The sequence below is a fragment of the Lichenostomus cassidix genome, chromosome 8, assembly GCF_008360975.1.
Source record: "Lichenostomus cassidix isolate B80296 chromosome 8, HeHo_3.0, whole genome shotgun sequence".
In the NCBI taxonomy this organism is placed as follows: domain Eukaryota; kingdom Metazoa; phylum Chordata; class Aves; order Passeriformes; family Meliphagidae; genus Lichenostomus; species Lichenostomus cassidix.
The window spans coordinates 25910650-25927702 of NC_139489.1; the positions used below are offsets into that span (position 1 = coordinate 25910650).

The 17053-nt window shown below is 43.2% G+C and overlaps 1 protein-coding gene and 1 long non-coding RNA gene across 3 annotated transcripts; one reads left to right on the forward strand and one right to left on the reverse strand.

Moving 5' to 3' along the window:
• The first annotated feature begins 116 nt into the window (after positions 1–116).
• Positions 117–4496, forward strand: LOC146434166 (uncharacterized). The gene is made up of 2 exons (XR_014853850.1): positions 117–1923; positions 2650–4496. It is a non-coding gene; the product is annotated as an uncharacterized LOC146434166 (long non-coding RNA).
• On the reverse strand, positions 4260–15890 carry LOC146434167 (torsin-1A-interacting protein 1-like). Of its 2 annotated transcripts, XM_085068589.1 has the most exons (6): positions 14622–15887; positions 14310–14378; positions 11298–11396; positions 10391–10450; positions 7811–7870; positions 4260–6786 (listed from the first exon to the last, which is right to left on the reverse strand). In XM_085068589.1, the coding sequence occupies exons 1-6, from the start codon at positions 15028–15030 to the stop codon at positions 5993–5995; spliced, it is 1491 nt and encodes a 496-aa protein (XP_084924715.1). In that variant the 5' UTR covers positions 15031–15887; the 3' UTR covers positions 4260–5992. The 2 variants fall into 2 exon arrangements, with proteins under 2 accessions (XP_084924715.1, XP_084924716.1); XM_085068590.1 differs by lacking the exon at positions 10391–10450 and having other exon boundaries at positions 14622–15890.
• Positions 15891–17053: the final 1163 nt, after the last annotated feature.

Here is a 17053-nt window from a genome sequence, read left to right on the forward strand (position 1 = left end):
CCAGCATGGCGCCGTCCCGCCGGCCCCGCTCGGCGCCGGCCGCCATGTTGGGTGCGGCGCGACCGCCCTGCCTGCCCTGCCCTCAGCGGCGGCAGAGCCTCGTTCACCAATATTTCCCTCGAAGCTTTTCTTTTTCCCCTCGCAGTTCTACAGGCCTGACCTGCCGGGTCGGTCCCCTCGCGTTTTATGTGCAGAGCCCTGGGTGTTGGTGCAAGGCCAGGACTTGGCAATGCTCATTAAACCAGCGCTGATGTTGGCATTCCTGAAGGCTCCAGCTGAAACTAGGGCACCGCTTTTTAGTCATTTGTGTTCATTGCTAAGTCATCTCTAGAAAAATAATTTAAACAAACATTTGCAGAACTTCAGAGACATACATGGACAAGTACCACGGGCTTAATTTCACTTTTAAGTCATTATAAACAGGGAAGAATTTGTTAGTATGCTGACTTCTAATGCATAGATTCCACCCTGAGTGCATTAAAACCACCCACGTTTCAAAAATAGGTCTAAGATGTTATCCAGCTATAGCAAAATTATTTCCACTGAAGAAGGAAAGTTATTATAATGGGAAAAAAGAATTTCTTCCTACAGTTATTTTGGGAATATTCCCTTCAGGGCCTGTCTACAGCTTCCCCAGTCTGGTTTGCAGTCATTAGTGTGATTGTTTGGTGCCAAATTTCTTGGGGGAGCATGGGGGTGGAAATTTATCTACCCCAAACACTACAGGAGGATCACAGGAACTACTGGAGCAAATTACTTCCTTTTGCCTTTTTTTTTGTCTTTTACTTCACTAAAATGGATTAAACTATTTTTACATAGCCTCTTCTCTGGTAAATGGTCAACATTTTGCATGTAAATTATTCCAGCATGGGAACATCATAGGAAAACTGAGAGATTGCTGCTATGAAGTTAAGGCAGTGCAGAATTTAATCACGTCACAATTACAAGATACTCACTTAATTTGGGTCTTTTGCATATACAAACTAATTACAGAGTACATTTTCCTGCATAAGCATATCTCCTTTGAAACAAGAGGTAAGCTCGAGATGACAGTGGTTAAACCTTTAGAAATTATTTTGTTTTGCCAGATGAGGGGAAAAAAATATGTGAACATGGAAAGACAAGCACAGGTCCAATGGGAAAAAGTGGTAAGTAGTGCCAAATTCCCTCCTGAGTCCTCAAACTTGCTGCTCCCAAATGCAGGAGACTGAAAGCAATAATAATAATAATGACAATTTCAGTCAATGAAAACAATATTACTGCAATGTATGGGAGCCCTAATTGCAGACTAGGGCAAATTAAATTATTATATTCCCCATCATCACATAGTGTTTGCTTAAATTTACTGCTTAATATTGCTGGACTGGCAGACTATTTAAATTATTCAGCACTTTCGTAATGCACTGCCTCTTTAATTATGCTTTTAAACATAGTTTCTCTTTTCTGCTTGGAAGCAGTTAGTCTAGTTTCACGCTCCTCCTTCTCATCTTCAGGCAAACTAGGCATCACATTAGGATTTTCTCAAACATGGAAATCATTTGGTTTCAGTCAGTCAAATAAAATTAAAAGGCAGTGTTTGTATTCTGGTGTTGCTTCTATTTATTCTCCGTATCTGCCAGTGGAACCTAATTGTAACACTTTAGATTACACTTTCAAAGATTCCCTCGCAATGACTGGAAAGCTCTGTAAGGCAAACATGCAATACGAAGAGAGAAAGAAAAAGGCATTCTTGTGGAAAATGCAGTCATCTTGTGAAATCCTCAATGATTAGAAATAAAGAAACCGTTTACCTGCAGGTAGCCACAGCTGAGAGAACAGGAGTTGAGCGCACTCCAGCTGGATGAGGTTCCTAAAGGGCAAAGCAACGGAGGGAACAGCAGCGAGCACTGCCCCAGCACTGGAGGTGGTGGATGGAGACACACAGTAAGTCAGAAGTAAAGAGCCACATTCTCATCTTTCACTAACTTGGTTATTGCAGCTTTAAGAGAGAGGTTTGGAAAGTTTTCCACTCCACACTGCTCTTGCACACCCCTTCTAAAATTAGAAAGGGGCAGCTGGCTACTGCAGCCAAGAGCCCCCAGACTCCCTCCCCCCTTTCCCTGATTGACGTGGCTCCCAAGAGCCATGGAGGAATTTGGGGAAGGGTGCTTCCACCTGTTGGATGTGGAATGAGATTTTCCAGGCACACAATTATAAATCCAACTGTCAGGAGCTGACAATAAAACAGGACACAGGACAGCTGTGAGGACTACAGGACATCCCCCTCCCTTCTCTGTACTCCTACATCTTTGCAGTTCAACTGACAGCAGAAACAATGCATGAAGAATTGTTCTCTTATAAAGGCATCACTTCAGATTTCTTCCCACAGTTTTCTAACTGTACCACAGGGTCCTAACACAGAAGCTGGTAAATTGTTTGTGTATCATTACACCAGATTATTTTTCCTAAATACAACATGCTGGCAGTTGCACTGCATATGGTGCATATAGCTGTGTCCTGTACAGAAAATACTTTTATGCCTACCTTAACATGGAACTCTTGCCTTACCTTTTGCACTCAGTTTGAGCTGGACTTTTAGTTCAAAACAAATACATTGTTCAAAAATAAATATATGAAAACCACAACTTTTTTTTTTTTTTTAATTTACAGAAACTGTGATATTGCTGATGTGAAAAAATGCAGGGAAAAAATTAATTCCTTTCTAAACCTGCTTAGCATGCTCCAAACTCAGCACAGTGTGAGTCAGAGCAGGGTGTGAGAGACAAGGTAACAACAGATGGGCAGTGCTTTGTTCTGGGTCCCTTTCACAACATCCACTGCTGAAGGCAATGAGGTATTTCCAGCCTGCAGGTGCCCACAGGTGACAGCAGGAGCACCAGAAGAGGGGCCACACTTTCCCTCCCACCTGCAAGGGGCTCTCACAGAGCTGCAGCTCTGTCTGCTCACAACCCAAGGAGCACTTTGACCATTTCCAGTCCAATTTGTAGAGTGCTGGAAATCTTGTCTGCAACTTGGTGTATAGCTGGTTCAGCCCCCCATAGATGGTGTTCAGCAGAAACATCCCCTTCTCAGACCCAAGGCCAGATCTGGTGTCTTTTCACATCTTTTCTGTCACAAACTAATTTCCTGATCTGCTGACAGTCAGGGACACTTCAACTTCACAAGTGAGATTTCTCTAGGAGCCAAACTATTTTACAGTTTGGAGAACATCAAATAGCTCTGTTTGCCCCAGGCAACAAAATAATTATACAAGGATAGTAATCAGCTGCCTGTGAGCAACACAGACAGACATTACTTTTCACCTCTGGCTGAGTAGAGTTGCTTAATGAGACCTGCATTAAGTACCTGTGGATATTTAATGAGAGCCTTTTAAGGACAAAGCCACAAACAGCTACAAAAGGACCTGCTGCTTCAAGAGCAGGAAGAGCCTTCTAATCCTGAGCCTTTCCCCCTCCTATGGAAGGGGTGACTGCCTAGACAACTGTTTTTCATTTACTTTTTCAAACTAAGCAGCACAATATATTTGGAAATACGCCTTTGTAGGCTTTCCCGACAGTTCACATTAATAAAAAAAAGTGATTTTCCTTTGGCTCGCACATTAAGTCTTTAGTTTCCAGACATCTTCCTATTTTCTCTTGAACCAAGAATCTAGCTCTTTAGTACCAATAAGGGGTGAAGTTTTAGAAACAGCAAATAACCTGTATGAAAGATGTTTTATTTAAATATGTGCATGGAATCTTCTGCCTTCACATCACAACTTTGGAGGTTTTTTTGTGGTTGCCAGTTCCAATAACTTTCTGTAAGTTATTTTTTCAGTAAGTGTCCCTCCAGTCAGTTCACAGTGCACTAGTTTGCAACACAAAGGTACAGAACATGCAGCTAGGAGTGGAACAAGAATGAAGTCATCCCTTTTGTCAGCTGCTGACTCTTGTATCCTGCTAATGAAACAAGTGAACCATATCTTATCATTAGTTCCAGCTGAAATCAGAACTGAGGAATTAGTACAAGAACACCAAGTAAAAGACAATTCACAGCCATTTCCTGAAAGTTTCCCTGTCAGACAAAACCCCCAATATTATGAAGTACATGCTTCTGCATCCCAATATCTATGACTCCACTCAAGTCTCTTAAAAGTTCTAAATTTTGCAAAAGGTTGTATTTTAGGCACCTGTATTTGGTCAAAGGTGAAATGAGCAATTTAAACATGGGAAAAAAAAAGTTTGATCATTTAAAATTCAATGGGCAAGTCTTAGAACAGCTTTATAAAACAAATAAGTATGTTTATTTTGAATCATTACTAAAATAGTTTACATAATATACAAACAAATATGCTATCAGGACACATTTGAAAATGTCACAGTTTTTTTTAATAAAAAAGATTTGTCCAGTGAAATGTTCAAAATGTAAATGCCATCTTTTCCTTCCTGAGTTATTAAACATCCAGAACAACAGCACTTCCATATCTTCTTACTTTTGCCCATTAAAATAGGAAGTATTATCCATTGCTGGCTCTCAACAGTTAGAACAAATCTACCTCTGGATTAAGTGACCACAGCTCTGTATCTCTCCAACTCTGCTCTTTTATATACTTCAGGTGATTTTGGTCAATTCCACTTAACACCCTCAACCTTGCCTTGCACAGAGAAGCCAGCAGCTCCAGCTCCTCAACAGATTTTCCTGGTTGAAAAGGATTTTTCAGCAACAGGACAGCTCACGGGGCTTGTGAATGAAGGATGGGCTGAATCTTTCAGCTGTTACAAGAAAACATCCTATTAATTTGAGAGCATCTTCACACATTCCTTCATACTCAGTAAAACTAAATGTACCAATAGCTCAAAGCATGAAGTAATAGCAATGAAATGGAAGTGCTGCTATTCTCTTTATGTTTTTACACAAAGTATTTAACAATAGAAACAGGTCCATGTTTTAAATCTGGTGTGAAGCATTTTTGACATGAGAGACTAAAAAAACATTTTAAAAGCATGCTTTGCAAATCTGTTCTTTGCTAGAAATTTATACAGCAAGCAGCAGGTTAAACAGAGATACAATAAGAGAAATTATTTTTTTAGGATATCAACTGCCACAAATAAATAAATTCTCTCAATGCAAAAATAATTATCTTAGTAAAATGAGAAATAACCTAAAATAACCTAAAATCTTCCTGAAATTTTGTTTTGAAAGGAGATAGTACATACACAGGGCTGACATTTTATCATTTCCAACCAAATTTTAAGACTTGCAAAACTTTGAAAAAGAGCAGAGAACTCCTGCAAGTGGCCAGACAAAGGTACTGAAGGATTATTTAGCTGCCTTTAGTACTACTGACTTGAAGCAAACCTTTGTACCTCAGCTTTTCTCTCTCTCCAGAACTGTTTGGGGCAGGCACATTTAACTAAGAAAAGCTTGCTGAAAGGTGCTTTACAAGTAACAGATCTTTGAAGCCATTTTGCCACTTCTAGAAGTGGCCAGAGACAGGTGACATCCATGTTGTGACTTAATGGATCAGGAAAAAGCTTGTGCTTAGACTCACATCACTTTATCATCATTTTATTTCTTATGTTAGAAGAAAATGAAGCAATTCTGGCAGATGAAGGTGATCTTTTTACATTCTGTTACCTTGTCAAATGTGATACCAGCTTTATGCATCACCAGAAAAGGATCCTCACAGCAAAGCCAACAGTGCATCAAGACAGCTTCAGAGGCAGAGAGACTGCACTCATGCACAGGAACATTCAGCTCCAGGACACCAAGGCTGAATGCAGGACTGAATACAACTTACCAACAACCAGCAAGTTCCTTGCTTACACACTGTATTTAGAGAAGTCCCAGTTACTTTGGCAGAAACAACCCTGCCAGTTGGTGGAAAGTCTCTGCACAGAAAGGACTGGTTTGCTGCTGCCTGAGCTCAGCAGCCACACTAAGTTCTTCCCTGTTCTGCCTCGCAACACACATTTTGTGTCTTCCTCCTTTCCTGAGCACTCTCCAGTAACTTCTACGTGCATCCCTCCAGAGGGAGGCCCTTTTCAGGCCAAACAGGCAACACAAGATGAGATATCCGGCTCCACAGTCCACTCAGCTTATCTGTGTCCATGCCATTGTAAGAACTAGGAACATCTGAACCAATGAACTTTGCCCAGAGGAAATCCCGGACTTTCTCCTCCACTTCTCGAAAGGTGAGGCTCTTTCTCAGCGACTGCTCGTCCAGAAGAACTGTCAGCAGAAGTGCCACGTCCTTAAATGCTGCATTTTCATGGTCACAATACTTGTAGAAGATCAGGGTGGAGCCTGCAGGCAGTGACTCGAATCGATGCACCACTGCCACCTTCTTGCCTTCTCTGAACCCAGAGCTGAGCTCGTCGTCCATCTCCAGCTTGACAATGTCACTGTCCAGCACAGCCTTGTCCACCCCGTCGATCCTGATCGTAGTGGCATTCTGGGAAGAGGCAAAAGCATCGGCAATCTCGTTACTCAGGCACCTCAGTGCCTTCTCAGCTTCCCGGCCAGCTGTGAACAGCAAGATAGCTGGCTCCAGACGCGTGTGGGAAGTGTTGAGGTGCTTCTCGAGGAACACATGGGCTCTTCTCCACAGCCTGGGGTCCTGACTTTGGTAAGTATTTTTGAGTTTCTTCATCCGGTCCCGAAACTCTTGCAGAATTTCAGCATCTCTACTTGATGAGGTTCCGCCTTGAATTCCACTCCACAGGACATAAAGCAATGGAACACTAATTAACAGAAACAGTAACAAAGTCCAAATCTTGTGAAATCCATTCTGCGATTCACCATCATCTATGGAGAGAGGGAGCAAACAAGAAGAAAACAATGTTTTAAAAGGCATCAGAAGCCAACAAGTGAACGGAAAATAAGAGAAAACAGTGAAATCATCCCATTCTCAATACTGATAGAAAAGATGATCTACTTAAAAAAAACCCAAAAAACCCCAGAATAAAGTTTTGAACTCCTTAAGTTTCACATTTCCAGATTGGCTAAGACTAAATTGGACATTTCTCTGAAAAAGCAGCTCTTGAAGTTCATAAATTTTCCATTCAATTTAATAAAATCCAAACTACGAGCTTAAAATAGTTCTGAAAATGGTTCTGAAAATAGTTCTGAAAATGGTCAAGGTTGTTCCTACATTGATGCTCTGCAGAAAATATCCTATACAAAACCTGGCTGCACCACCATGGTTTCTGTCTTATCTCTCTTTCCTATTCCCACAAGAGTAAAAATAGCTCCTGCAGCAGTATTTGCATCTCAAACACTGGTGGTCAACATTATCAGAAAATGTTGTGGCCTTTGGGTCAGCAAGCTTCACAAAGAGTACACACAGCAAACAGTGCACACCAAATACCAGCTATTTTCATTTGGTTTCATATTTGAACAGTTAAATTATTACTGGTTTCATGTACTACAAGCAAAGCCTTAATTCTGTTCCCCGTAAAATAAGTGACAAAATACACCAATCCTCCTGGAAACAGGGAAGAACTGCATTCCTTTTGCTACCTTTTTATACCCTAACTTTTATCAGGCAAGCAACACAACAACGGTTAAATAACACCATCACTAGCCTTGCCTCAGTTTTAATCTTGTAAACATTACAGATGAAAGACCTTAAATTCAGGTGAAAAATATTACTCATTATATAACACCCCTCCTTCCTTCATGCTGATAGCATGTCCTGGCAAGCAACTCATCTGTTCTGGCAAGGACCCTCAGCTTAACACGAGCTCCCAGGAATTGTAACACTCGGAGAGGCATGAAAATGGTTAAATGTTACACAAGCAAGAAACAGAAGTGAAAGCAGAAGTCTTACTTTTGGCCAAAGGCTGTGACTGCTTCTCTGTACTGGACTGATACCGAGATTTACTTCTGCCTGTTAAGAGATTAAGAAAGGAACATGAGAAAAAACACTCTGACAACAATTATAACCCATCTTCCAGCAGGGAGTTGCAATCACCAAACTTCATTATTTTCAATGAAAAGCTGTTCTTAGTTAAGTTTTTACAAACAAAATTCCACAAAGCACCTTGGTGAAGCAAACACAGTCCTGCTAAGTTGGAGCAAAGTGAGGCTGTGACCTCATCCCAGGTGGGGCTGTGTCAAGTACAGGGTTTTGGTTTCTTTTCTGCTCCATTCGCCCCCTCGTGCTCAAGTTGAATCTTGAACAAGGAAAACGACACCCTCACCACTATTACCAGCCTGAGAAGTCCCACTCAGCTGGCAGAACAACTCTCCATCTCTGCTATCTGCAAAATGCCAGTTCCCAAGCCACCCTGCCAATCTTGCTTAGAAAGCACAAGTCCCCAGCCTACCACAAATCACCCCTGAAGATTTTTAACTCTTGAAAAATTATGCAAATAAAACCCAATTTCAAGTACAAGGTGACAAAATGGAATAGATTTGACAATCTGTTATTTTCTGCACAAGGATTCCATGTCCCAATTAAGTTTCCTGATTTTGCTCAAGAATTTGAGAGGCATAAAAATGGAACTTAATTAACGGACATACTAGAAAAACAACATAATGCAAGCTATAAATAGCAAAAACAAACCAATATGTTAAATGCACAGTGCATAGTCTTATTTTCCCTCTCCATACAGCTTGGTTTGGGGGCCTGCTTCATCAGCAGTCAGTTTCTTGGGATGAATTACACTTTTAAAGCAAAATGCAAGCTTTCAACTTCAAAATATGCTTTTGGTCTACTTATTTAAATGGGCTCAGACAGCAAAGTACAAGAGGCATTATCCACAAAGTGTTATGAACAACTTTCCCAAGAGACCAGTATGAATATATACAGTGCATTTTTTGGTCAGCATGTTTTCTGCACTTAGCCACTTAATTAAAAAGACAGGAGAATTTCTGGCTCCTTGTGAACTGCAGCAACTGGTTCAAAGCTGAAGGCTCTTTAATAATGCATAACCAAATCAGGACACTGTTCAATTTATTCTCAATAGTGCCATTGACAAACATACCCTGCAGTAGTTATTTAAAGACACTGAAATAAACTCTATAACCTTGTTTCTGTATGAATGTAATAGCAGAAGGTGCTAAAAGCAGCTCTGGTTTAAGCTGGGGCTTAGGTGGCTTAATGAACTGCACTATTCTGTAATTTCAACCCCCCACCCCAAAAGGGCACAGCCATGGAGCCTGTCTCTGGCCAAGCTGATCTCAATCTTCCAAGAGTTAACAGCTCAAAATCACCTCAATTCTGTAATACTTCACAACGCAGTTCTGTTTGCACATATTAGGTTCCATATTTAGACAACAGCTATAACTCATACAATAAAGGAAAAAATAATTCAATAAATAGTCTAAAACCAGATCTTACCCTGCCTAAGAATCTTGCCTTATTTACAACATAATTTGCACAAAGGCCAAGTAGAATATTTGTTTTGCTTAACTCAAAAAGTGCAACTTCTGCAGACACCTTACAGATTTCAGAGTTTTAAGTGCTCTTCCAAAGTTCTTTACCAAACACACAACTAATCATTCCTGCAGCACCCGGTGTGGCACAGAAAAGTAAAAGTCCCTGATTAGAGAGAACTCCCTGCATGAATTGATTTCTCAAAGGCATTTCACAGATCTGCAGCTACCACAAGATGAGCTTCTCTTCCTGAAGGCACCATGGTTTTCAAAAAAAAAACCAAAAAGAAAAAAAACCCCAAGCAACCCCTGCAGGTTTTTCAGACTGAAATCTGATTTACAAAACTTTATCTAGACCTATACTTGTTGAGGATAGAAACAAGCACCAAGACATTACTAAGAATTCAGGAGATTTCTTTTTTCTTCTTCTTTCAAGTACTCTTCCAACAGAAAAAAAATAAAAAAGCAAAACAAAAAACCCCAACAAACCCCAAAAACAAGCAAAAGTCTGAAACACTGGGAGTTGGTAATTAGATGAGCAAACTGGATTTTGCCAGCAAAGAAAAATGCTGCTACTTTCCAGGAATATAGAACAACTGATTCAATCACAGCAAACCACCACTTCTCAAGGAAAGGATAAAAGGAAGGTTTGTGTACAAACTAACATTCACTGTCACCAAAAGGTGAAGGTTTTGTTCCCTTCCACAGCCCACCCCCACAATGCTTCTAGTCCATGCTCTGCACTTACTATCCCATCAGTCAACTACACTTCCTAACCAAGCAAAAAAGAAAAACAAAAGAGAAAGTGGAGCATTTTCTGTGGTCAGGAAGTTGAAAAACTTCATAGAAGGGCTCTGACTGGAGTGTGCTACCTTCTCCAGCTTCTATTTTAATCCACCTCCCAAGTGCCTGTCCATCTTCCCAGACAGTTTTCCAGGGCACAAGAAAAACCAGAAGCAGAGGCAAGGAAAAGAACTCTGTACTTTTCATTTAATGACAGGGAAAGACTAGGTTCTCTTGTTTTACTTACTCTGTGGTGCAGGAGTTGAGTAGTACACTTTATTTTTCTCAAGGAAGTCAGCCCTTGTTTCTGAAACCAAAGCACAAATGGAAGAACTGAGTTACCACATCAGAGCTCAGAATGAGACAGACCAGCCACACATGCTTTTAGCTCTTTTTATGAAATCCTCCAAGCTTATTATGGCAGGAGGATATGCTGTGCTGCCAAAGCCAGCCTGCACCACCTGAACAGCCTCTTGGACCTCTCTGAGCTGGAGAAAGCTATTATCTATTAGAAAGGGCTTAATTTGGCCCTTCACCCTGCTTTTGCCAATATGACAAATCATTCTTCTTATGTCTTCTTTTAAAAAGATGCATAACTACCTTCTGTGGCTAAAAATTATCCCAATTTTTTTCTCATTGTATCTCCCCATTGGTTCTGCAAAACACATCAAGAAAAACCTCTGAGCAATGAGCAAAGTGCTCCCTCACTTTGAAATCACTTGGTGTAGTCAGCTTCCCCCTGCTAAAGTCAAAGGTAACTCACCTTTTTAGAAAAAGAAGTTTTAGTTTTCTTTGGCTAAGGAAATTAAAGATCCACTCTCATAACAGTTTTTTGAAGCAGGTACATTATTACTCGGCTTTTTGTTTTGCTTTTCAAAAAACACACAGTTGGGTATTAATCAAAGTTGAAGTCTGAATTTTCTTGAACTTTAAGGTTTTACATCCAAACAGATTACCATGGTATTGCAATCAGTTTTACTTTGATTTAGACAGGAGTACACACTGAATATTTATTTTTTTAAAAAATCCCTTTTCATCCATTCGTATTTCAGCTCCAAAACTCTCCCTTTTCTAACAGAACTGAAAGGTTGTGCTTTTTTCATTTAATCAATCATTTGTTACACCGTGGAAAAGGTACTGATAAAATGTGTTACCTTTTAATGATGTATCAATGTTTGGTTTCTCAACTTCGTTACTGCCGTAAGCCTTTGCATTTTCTCTTACTGGATTCTCTTCCAAGTAAGTTGTACCACCTGTCAGGAGCAAAAAAAGAACAAAAAGAGGATTGGCATAAATTCATAAATCCATAAACATTGGCATAGATTCATAAATCTGAAGGACCAAGATGTAGTTTCAGAAGATCCATGATCTAAATCAGTCATTTTTCAAGTTGTGAACTCATAAACATTACTGTCTTAAAATGCAACAAAAAGCAACTAAGACTTGAAATGCCTATGGTAAATTTGAGTTCACTAGAAATACAGCTGTCTTGGCTTAAAAACATGAATACTAGGAGCCAAGAAATTCTTTACAGTAGGGGATTCAGTGAAAACTAGTAAATACACACCCTGGGAGTACAGAGTTTTTCCCACAGCTTTGGGCATGAACTTACTAACAGTAGTTGTGCTGTCTTATGCAGCATTGGGCAGAGAGGAAAAGAGAAAGAAGCAAATACAGAAAATAAGCCTGCTTTCTATGTAGTCCAATCCATCCTTTAGTTAAGTCTTGTTCTCTCCTAAACCATAACAGCAACCTAATTTCACCTCTCAGGTGGCTGGGAAGAATCTAAACCAACATCTTCCAGCTGTTTGCCAAATCACAGAGTCATGCAGCTGTGAAACCCAACTTAGTTAATATAACTAGAAAGAATAAAGCCCTGTAGGATATCAGAGGTCACAGAGCAAAGGTCAGGGCTGGGAAGCCAAATTCAGGAAAGGATAAAGTGCAATCACATGGTTTCCCAGAATCAAGGGGTTGAAAAGCAAAAGCTCAGGTATAGAATAAAAGCTGAAGTATAGCTGGGGAACAGAGATCATGGCACAGCTATCAAGATCAGAAGAGCAAAGGGAAGAATACAATTGTAAATTTTTTTCTAACATTCACACTGGGTCCTTTTACTCTTTAAACAGCCCAGGGTTCTCCTGAGGTTTAATATCTTTCTGCAGCTCTTTTACCATATGCCAAGGGCAATGCATAGCTTGCCACCTAGCGTTTAGTAATTTTACTTCAACAAAGAAAGTAGCCTTTTTCTAATGTGTTCTAGCAGTTTCAGCACACGAGAGTATGTCAAACATACAAAGGAGAAAACCAAAACTACTGAACCCACCCAAACCACAAAAAAAAGGGAAAAAGCTGTAAGTTTTAAACTATGTAAGTCACAGGTGTAACAGTAAAGGATTTGTTCACACTGAGTGGGCCACTATGTTCTAAATCCATTTTAAAAAGCTGCTAAGTGACTGATGTCCCACAAAGCTAAGAACAAAGATACTTGCCAAATTACTTGATTTTCAGTAATGCCAAACTACATACCCATAAAATTTCTCTATGTACCGAGGTTTTATAAGGAAAAATCTCACTACTAATTGTGACCAGAATACAAGAAAAATCTATGAATCTAAAGAGTAGGGACTCAGGCAGTCCCTACTCTTAATTCCTCTCCCCTTCTTGGCATCAATCAGTACTCTGTGTCTCAAAGAGTTCTTAGAAGCTGTAGAAAGGAAAGGTCTATGTAAGACAACTTCTATGAAGATTGTTAGCATGTATCTTAAGCTCACTGATCTACAAGTTGCCTGATTCAAGGCAGGGGTTTTCAGGCTCTTAAAGCTCTTCTTAAAGCTCTTAAGGCTTTTCAGCTCTACAAGCAAGTTGCCTAACTTGTATTTAAAACCCCTAAGTAGAAGCCAGAAACCAGTTTCTCAAGTTGTGGTTTTGCTTTCCTTCTATTCTCAGGGAAGCAAGACAATTATGTTCCTCCCATAACAACCACCCTGCTTTGTCCCCCTGCCTCACAGGCCATTCCCTAAATTCTGCAGGAAAAGCACAGTACTACACATTTACAGATGGGGGGACTGTGAGGTGGGGAAACTAATCCTCTGCTTGTATATAAACAATTAGGATCTCTTATCCTACTTTTACACCTGTTGTGACTATAATCCAATACAGCTGTTGAGAACTGGGAATGAGGGAGAGAAGTTTCATTTTTAGAGCCATCTAATTAAAAACCCAGCCCTCGGCTGTACCTCCTGAAGCAGCCCAGTCACGTTTCCAACACTATGCCTATTATACCCCGGTAGCCACCATGTGGCAGCAAGAGCTTGCCACTGCTTTTTTCAAAGACAAACCTCTGCACTTTCCTAAAGAAACACTCATAACCTTGCTCTTCCTTCATCACGAGAAGATTTTTCCATGCCTTCTGGAAATTCTGCTTCTGGAGCAGTATAGAGGCAGACAATTCTTGGTGACAAGAACCCAGATGGGAATGGAGAACAGGCCCAGGCTAGCCCAACTCATTCCTGAGCATTGCCACAAACTGGTAACATACACACTCCAAAACAGAGTAAAGGGGAAGTACAACTTACTCAGTTTCCTGATGGAAGGACAGGCTAAAGCCATGTGACTGTATCACAACAAGTTAGGGTCCTTCTATAGTTTTGAGAAATACACAAGTTTCATCAACTAAAGCAACAAGAAGGTGCCACATAGTGTAACAGAGCAGCTTGTCCAGCCCAGTGTCGAGGAGCAAGTCCCAGAGCACGCTTGGTGTTTCAGAGGAAGGACAGCCAAGCCCCAGTTAGGCACTTCCTCATAAGCAATGCTGCACAGCCATTGAGGAATCTATTTCTGCAACTCAGGACACCTTATTCAAATCCTGCCTTTGAAAACCAAGCGGTGTTAGTAAAATTGCTGCTCTAAACACTGTTCCAAGTGATGCACTAGGAAAAACAGCCACATGGCTCCAGCATGCTCTGATCCTATAGCGGGCTGCTCCTCCTTCCACCCCTTGGGTATGGGATGAGAGCCACAGCGGGATTGCCTCACCCGCGTGCCAGAGCGGCGGTAAAACCTACCGAGGAGCCAGAACCCAAAAAATTCCATTTCCCAAGCTTGGGGCATTTCAGCCCCTTAGCCAGCGGCGCGGACTGTGACCGCCGGGAGGTGAAGCCTACCTGGCGATCTATACGCTCTTATAGGGGGTCGCGTCAGGGAGTCTGGCGTCCCAAAGTGATGCTCGTCCCCTGAAACGAGAAACGGGTGAGGGGCGCAGCCGGGCAACAGCTCAAGCCCACCGGGCCCCGGCCTGACAGCCTTCCCAGAGTACCAGACCACCGGGACGCCACGCGGTTTCCAGCGGCGCGGTCCCGTCCAACACCGCCCCGGGGGAACGGGACTCCCGCCCGCCCGCCCCACTTCGCGCCGCCCCACCGCTCCCTGAACCACAGAATCCACCGCCGGGCACTGCGCCCGCCCGCGCCGCTCACCGTGCAGCGCGCCGTGCTGGGCCGCGCTGTCCACCTCGTCCCCGGGCTCGTCCGGCCGCGCCGCCGCCAGCCGGGGGCTCTTCCGCCGCCGCTTCAGCCCGGGGCCGTCCGGCGGAGCCAGTCCGGGGCCGTCCGGCGGAGCCAGCCCGGGGTCGTCCAGCGGAGCCGCCTCGTCGTCGCCCACCATCCCGCTCGCTGCCGCGCCGCGCCGCCTACCCCGACCCCTGCCCCGTCCCCTGCCCCGTCCGCCCGCCGCCGCCTGCCCGGGCCTGTAGCTGCCGCCTGGCGGCGGGGGCGGGCGCGGCTCGGCGGGCCTCACTTCCCGCGGGGCGGGAACAGCGCCCTCCGCTTCCGCCCGCGCGCCGAGCGCCCGCCGCCGCGTCACGTGGTACAGCGGCCGTTCCGCCATGCCCGGGAGCGCCGGGAGCGGGATCGGGATCGGGAACCCGGGTCGGGAGCGGGCCCCGCGGGAGGAGCCCGGGGAACGCCCGTCCCGCGGCTGCTGCCCCCCAGTGAAAAAAATGCGGGACGGCCGCGGCCCCCCAAGGCCGGCGGGGCCCCGCGGGGGCGGCTCCCGAGGGCAGCCCGGGCCCGGCGCCTCCGCTCCACATGGGCATTTGCTGTGTGCAGCCCGATCGCGGCCACTTTTGGAGGCAGAGAATCCCGTAAAATATGCACAAATAGCAGCTAAAGAGCAGAGAGAGGAAAGTAGGAGGTACTTTGAGGAAGGTGAGATCCTGTGGCGCTGATAACGTTGCACTGCTGTGCTCCTTAGTGTGGGAATCGTTCTGGTTTATCAGAGCCAGAAAATCTCTCTAGGCATTTCACTTTGCTTCCCCTTTTGGTCAGATGCGTTACTGGTAAACAGGGATTTTAACATACATTTGATTGCATTTGGGATAAAGCATTTTTACCCTGGCTTGTGGGTAAAAGAGTTTCTATGACTGGAAGTTTTCAATATGCAATTCGACAGGACTACACGATCTCCTCTAGACTCCTCGCATGGAAGTTTGGAGCAGATGATCTTTGGAGCTTCCTTCCAACATGAGCTGTTCTCTCCTTCTGTGATGGTGCTAAGCAAAGAAATAGCATCTTCTTATTTCACAAACACACACACACGTGGATGGCTCGCTGAGGCAGTTCAGAAAATGTCTGTGTGCTGCCCAGAGCTGGGAAAACCAGGTGCTCATGGGTGCTCCTGTGTGCCAGGACAGCGAGCAGCTCGAGACCACCTTGGAAATGAACTGCTAAGCAAATAGAGAGGTTGTAAATGAAGTAGGCATGTGCATGTTCTGCACAATCCACTGGGAAGGATGGGTGAGGGAAGTGCCATTCAGTCTCCACTCCTGTGCCTGTCTTCTCTGTACATAGATTTCAAAACAAAATCTTGAAGCTCTACTAACACACCATAAATGTTGCAGTGTCACCCAAAAGCAAGCAAATATTTGTGACAGGAGTTTTACGTACCTCCTACTGTACCAGCAGTAAATATTGTCATTCTTTTCAGTCCTGAAAGCACAACACACACATTGAGCAATGTTTTCTAAAGCAAAAACAAGAGCATGTACCAGATACCACATCAGGAGGTGTCAAAGTACAGCTGAGACATCCATGTGGTTCAAAGTCAACTAGCAAATGACGTCATGATTTCTGACCAGAGGAATGCCAGCTACAAGTAATATCATTTTATTCACAAGTTCCCAAAGAAAGCTACTGAAGTATTACCTTGTGTGAATATTTCCATAGCATGTCCTTTACAATTCATCTACTCACTGCTGACTCTTCTGCAGATTGAGAGAAAATGTTATTCCTATTTAAATAAAATCCTCCCACAAAGCTGAGTTTTAAAAAATGACCAGATTTGCTATGTTACAATTCTGTATCCCAGCTCCCATCCCATAACTTTATGGATGCTAGAGGGGAAAAAAAATTCAACATGATATCAAGACCCTGTTTTGGAACAGTTTTGTGATGACTTCATTCCCTAGGCCAACCCATTAATTTTCCTGCCAGACGACTTTTTGAGAACCAGGTTCTCAACCCGGAGAGGCTGAAATGACCTCCTGATTTTGTCACACACTTGCCACCAGTTTCATGACACTTGTGCTTCTGTGGAAAGGGCAGTCCCTCAGCCCTGACTGCCTGCTGTGTTGAAGGGACTAGATGGTTTTAGGGACAGAGGGATGGAAAATACATGGATTTTTGTGAAGCCCTTAACACCTGCAGCTCCTCTCTGCTACTCCTTGGCAGTTCCTCACTGATGCAGGTCAAGTCAGGGTGTGACATGGATGGCAGCCAGGAGCAGGGCCCTCAAGGTGACCTTGGCCTCTGTGGATCAACCATCTGAGTTTTTGCTTCCTGCTTTTCCATTCTCCTGGTTTTACAGCCTCTGATGCACCTGGTGAGAGGTTGGTTGTGATAAAGGAATGTGC

Excerpts from the sequence above, each read along its gene's own strand:
- LOC146434167 (XM_085068589.1), bottom strand. The coding sequence starts at position 15,030 with ATGGCGGAACGGCCGCTGTACCACGTGACGCGGCGGCGGGCGCTCGGC. Across the intron at positions 10,451-11,297 it reads CATTGATACATCATTAAAAG|AAACAAGGGCTGACTTCCTT; the intron begins GTAACACATTTT and ends CTTTGGTTTCAG. Across the intron at positions 7,871-10,390 it reads CTCAACTCCTGCACCACAGA|GCAGAAGTAAATCTCGGTAT; the intron begins GTAAGTAAAACA and ends ATCTCTTAACAG.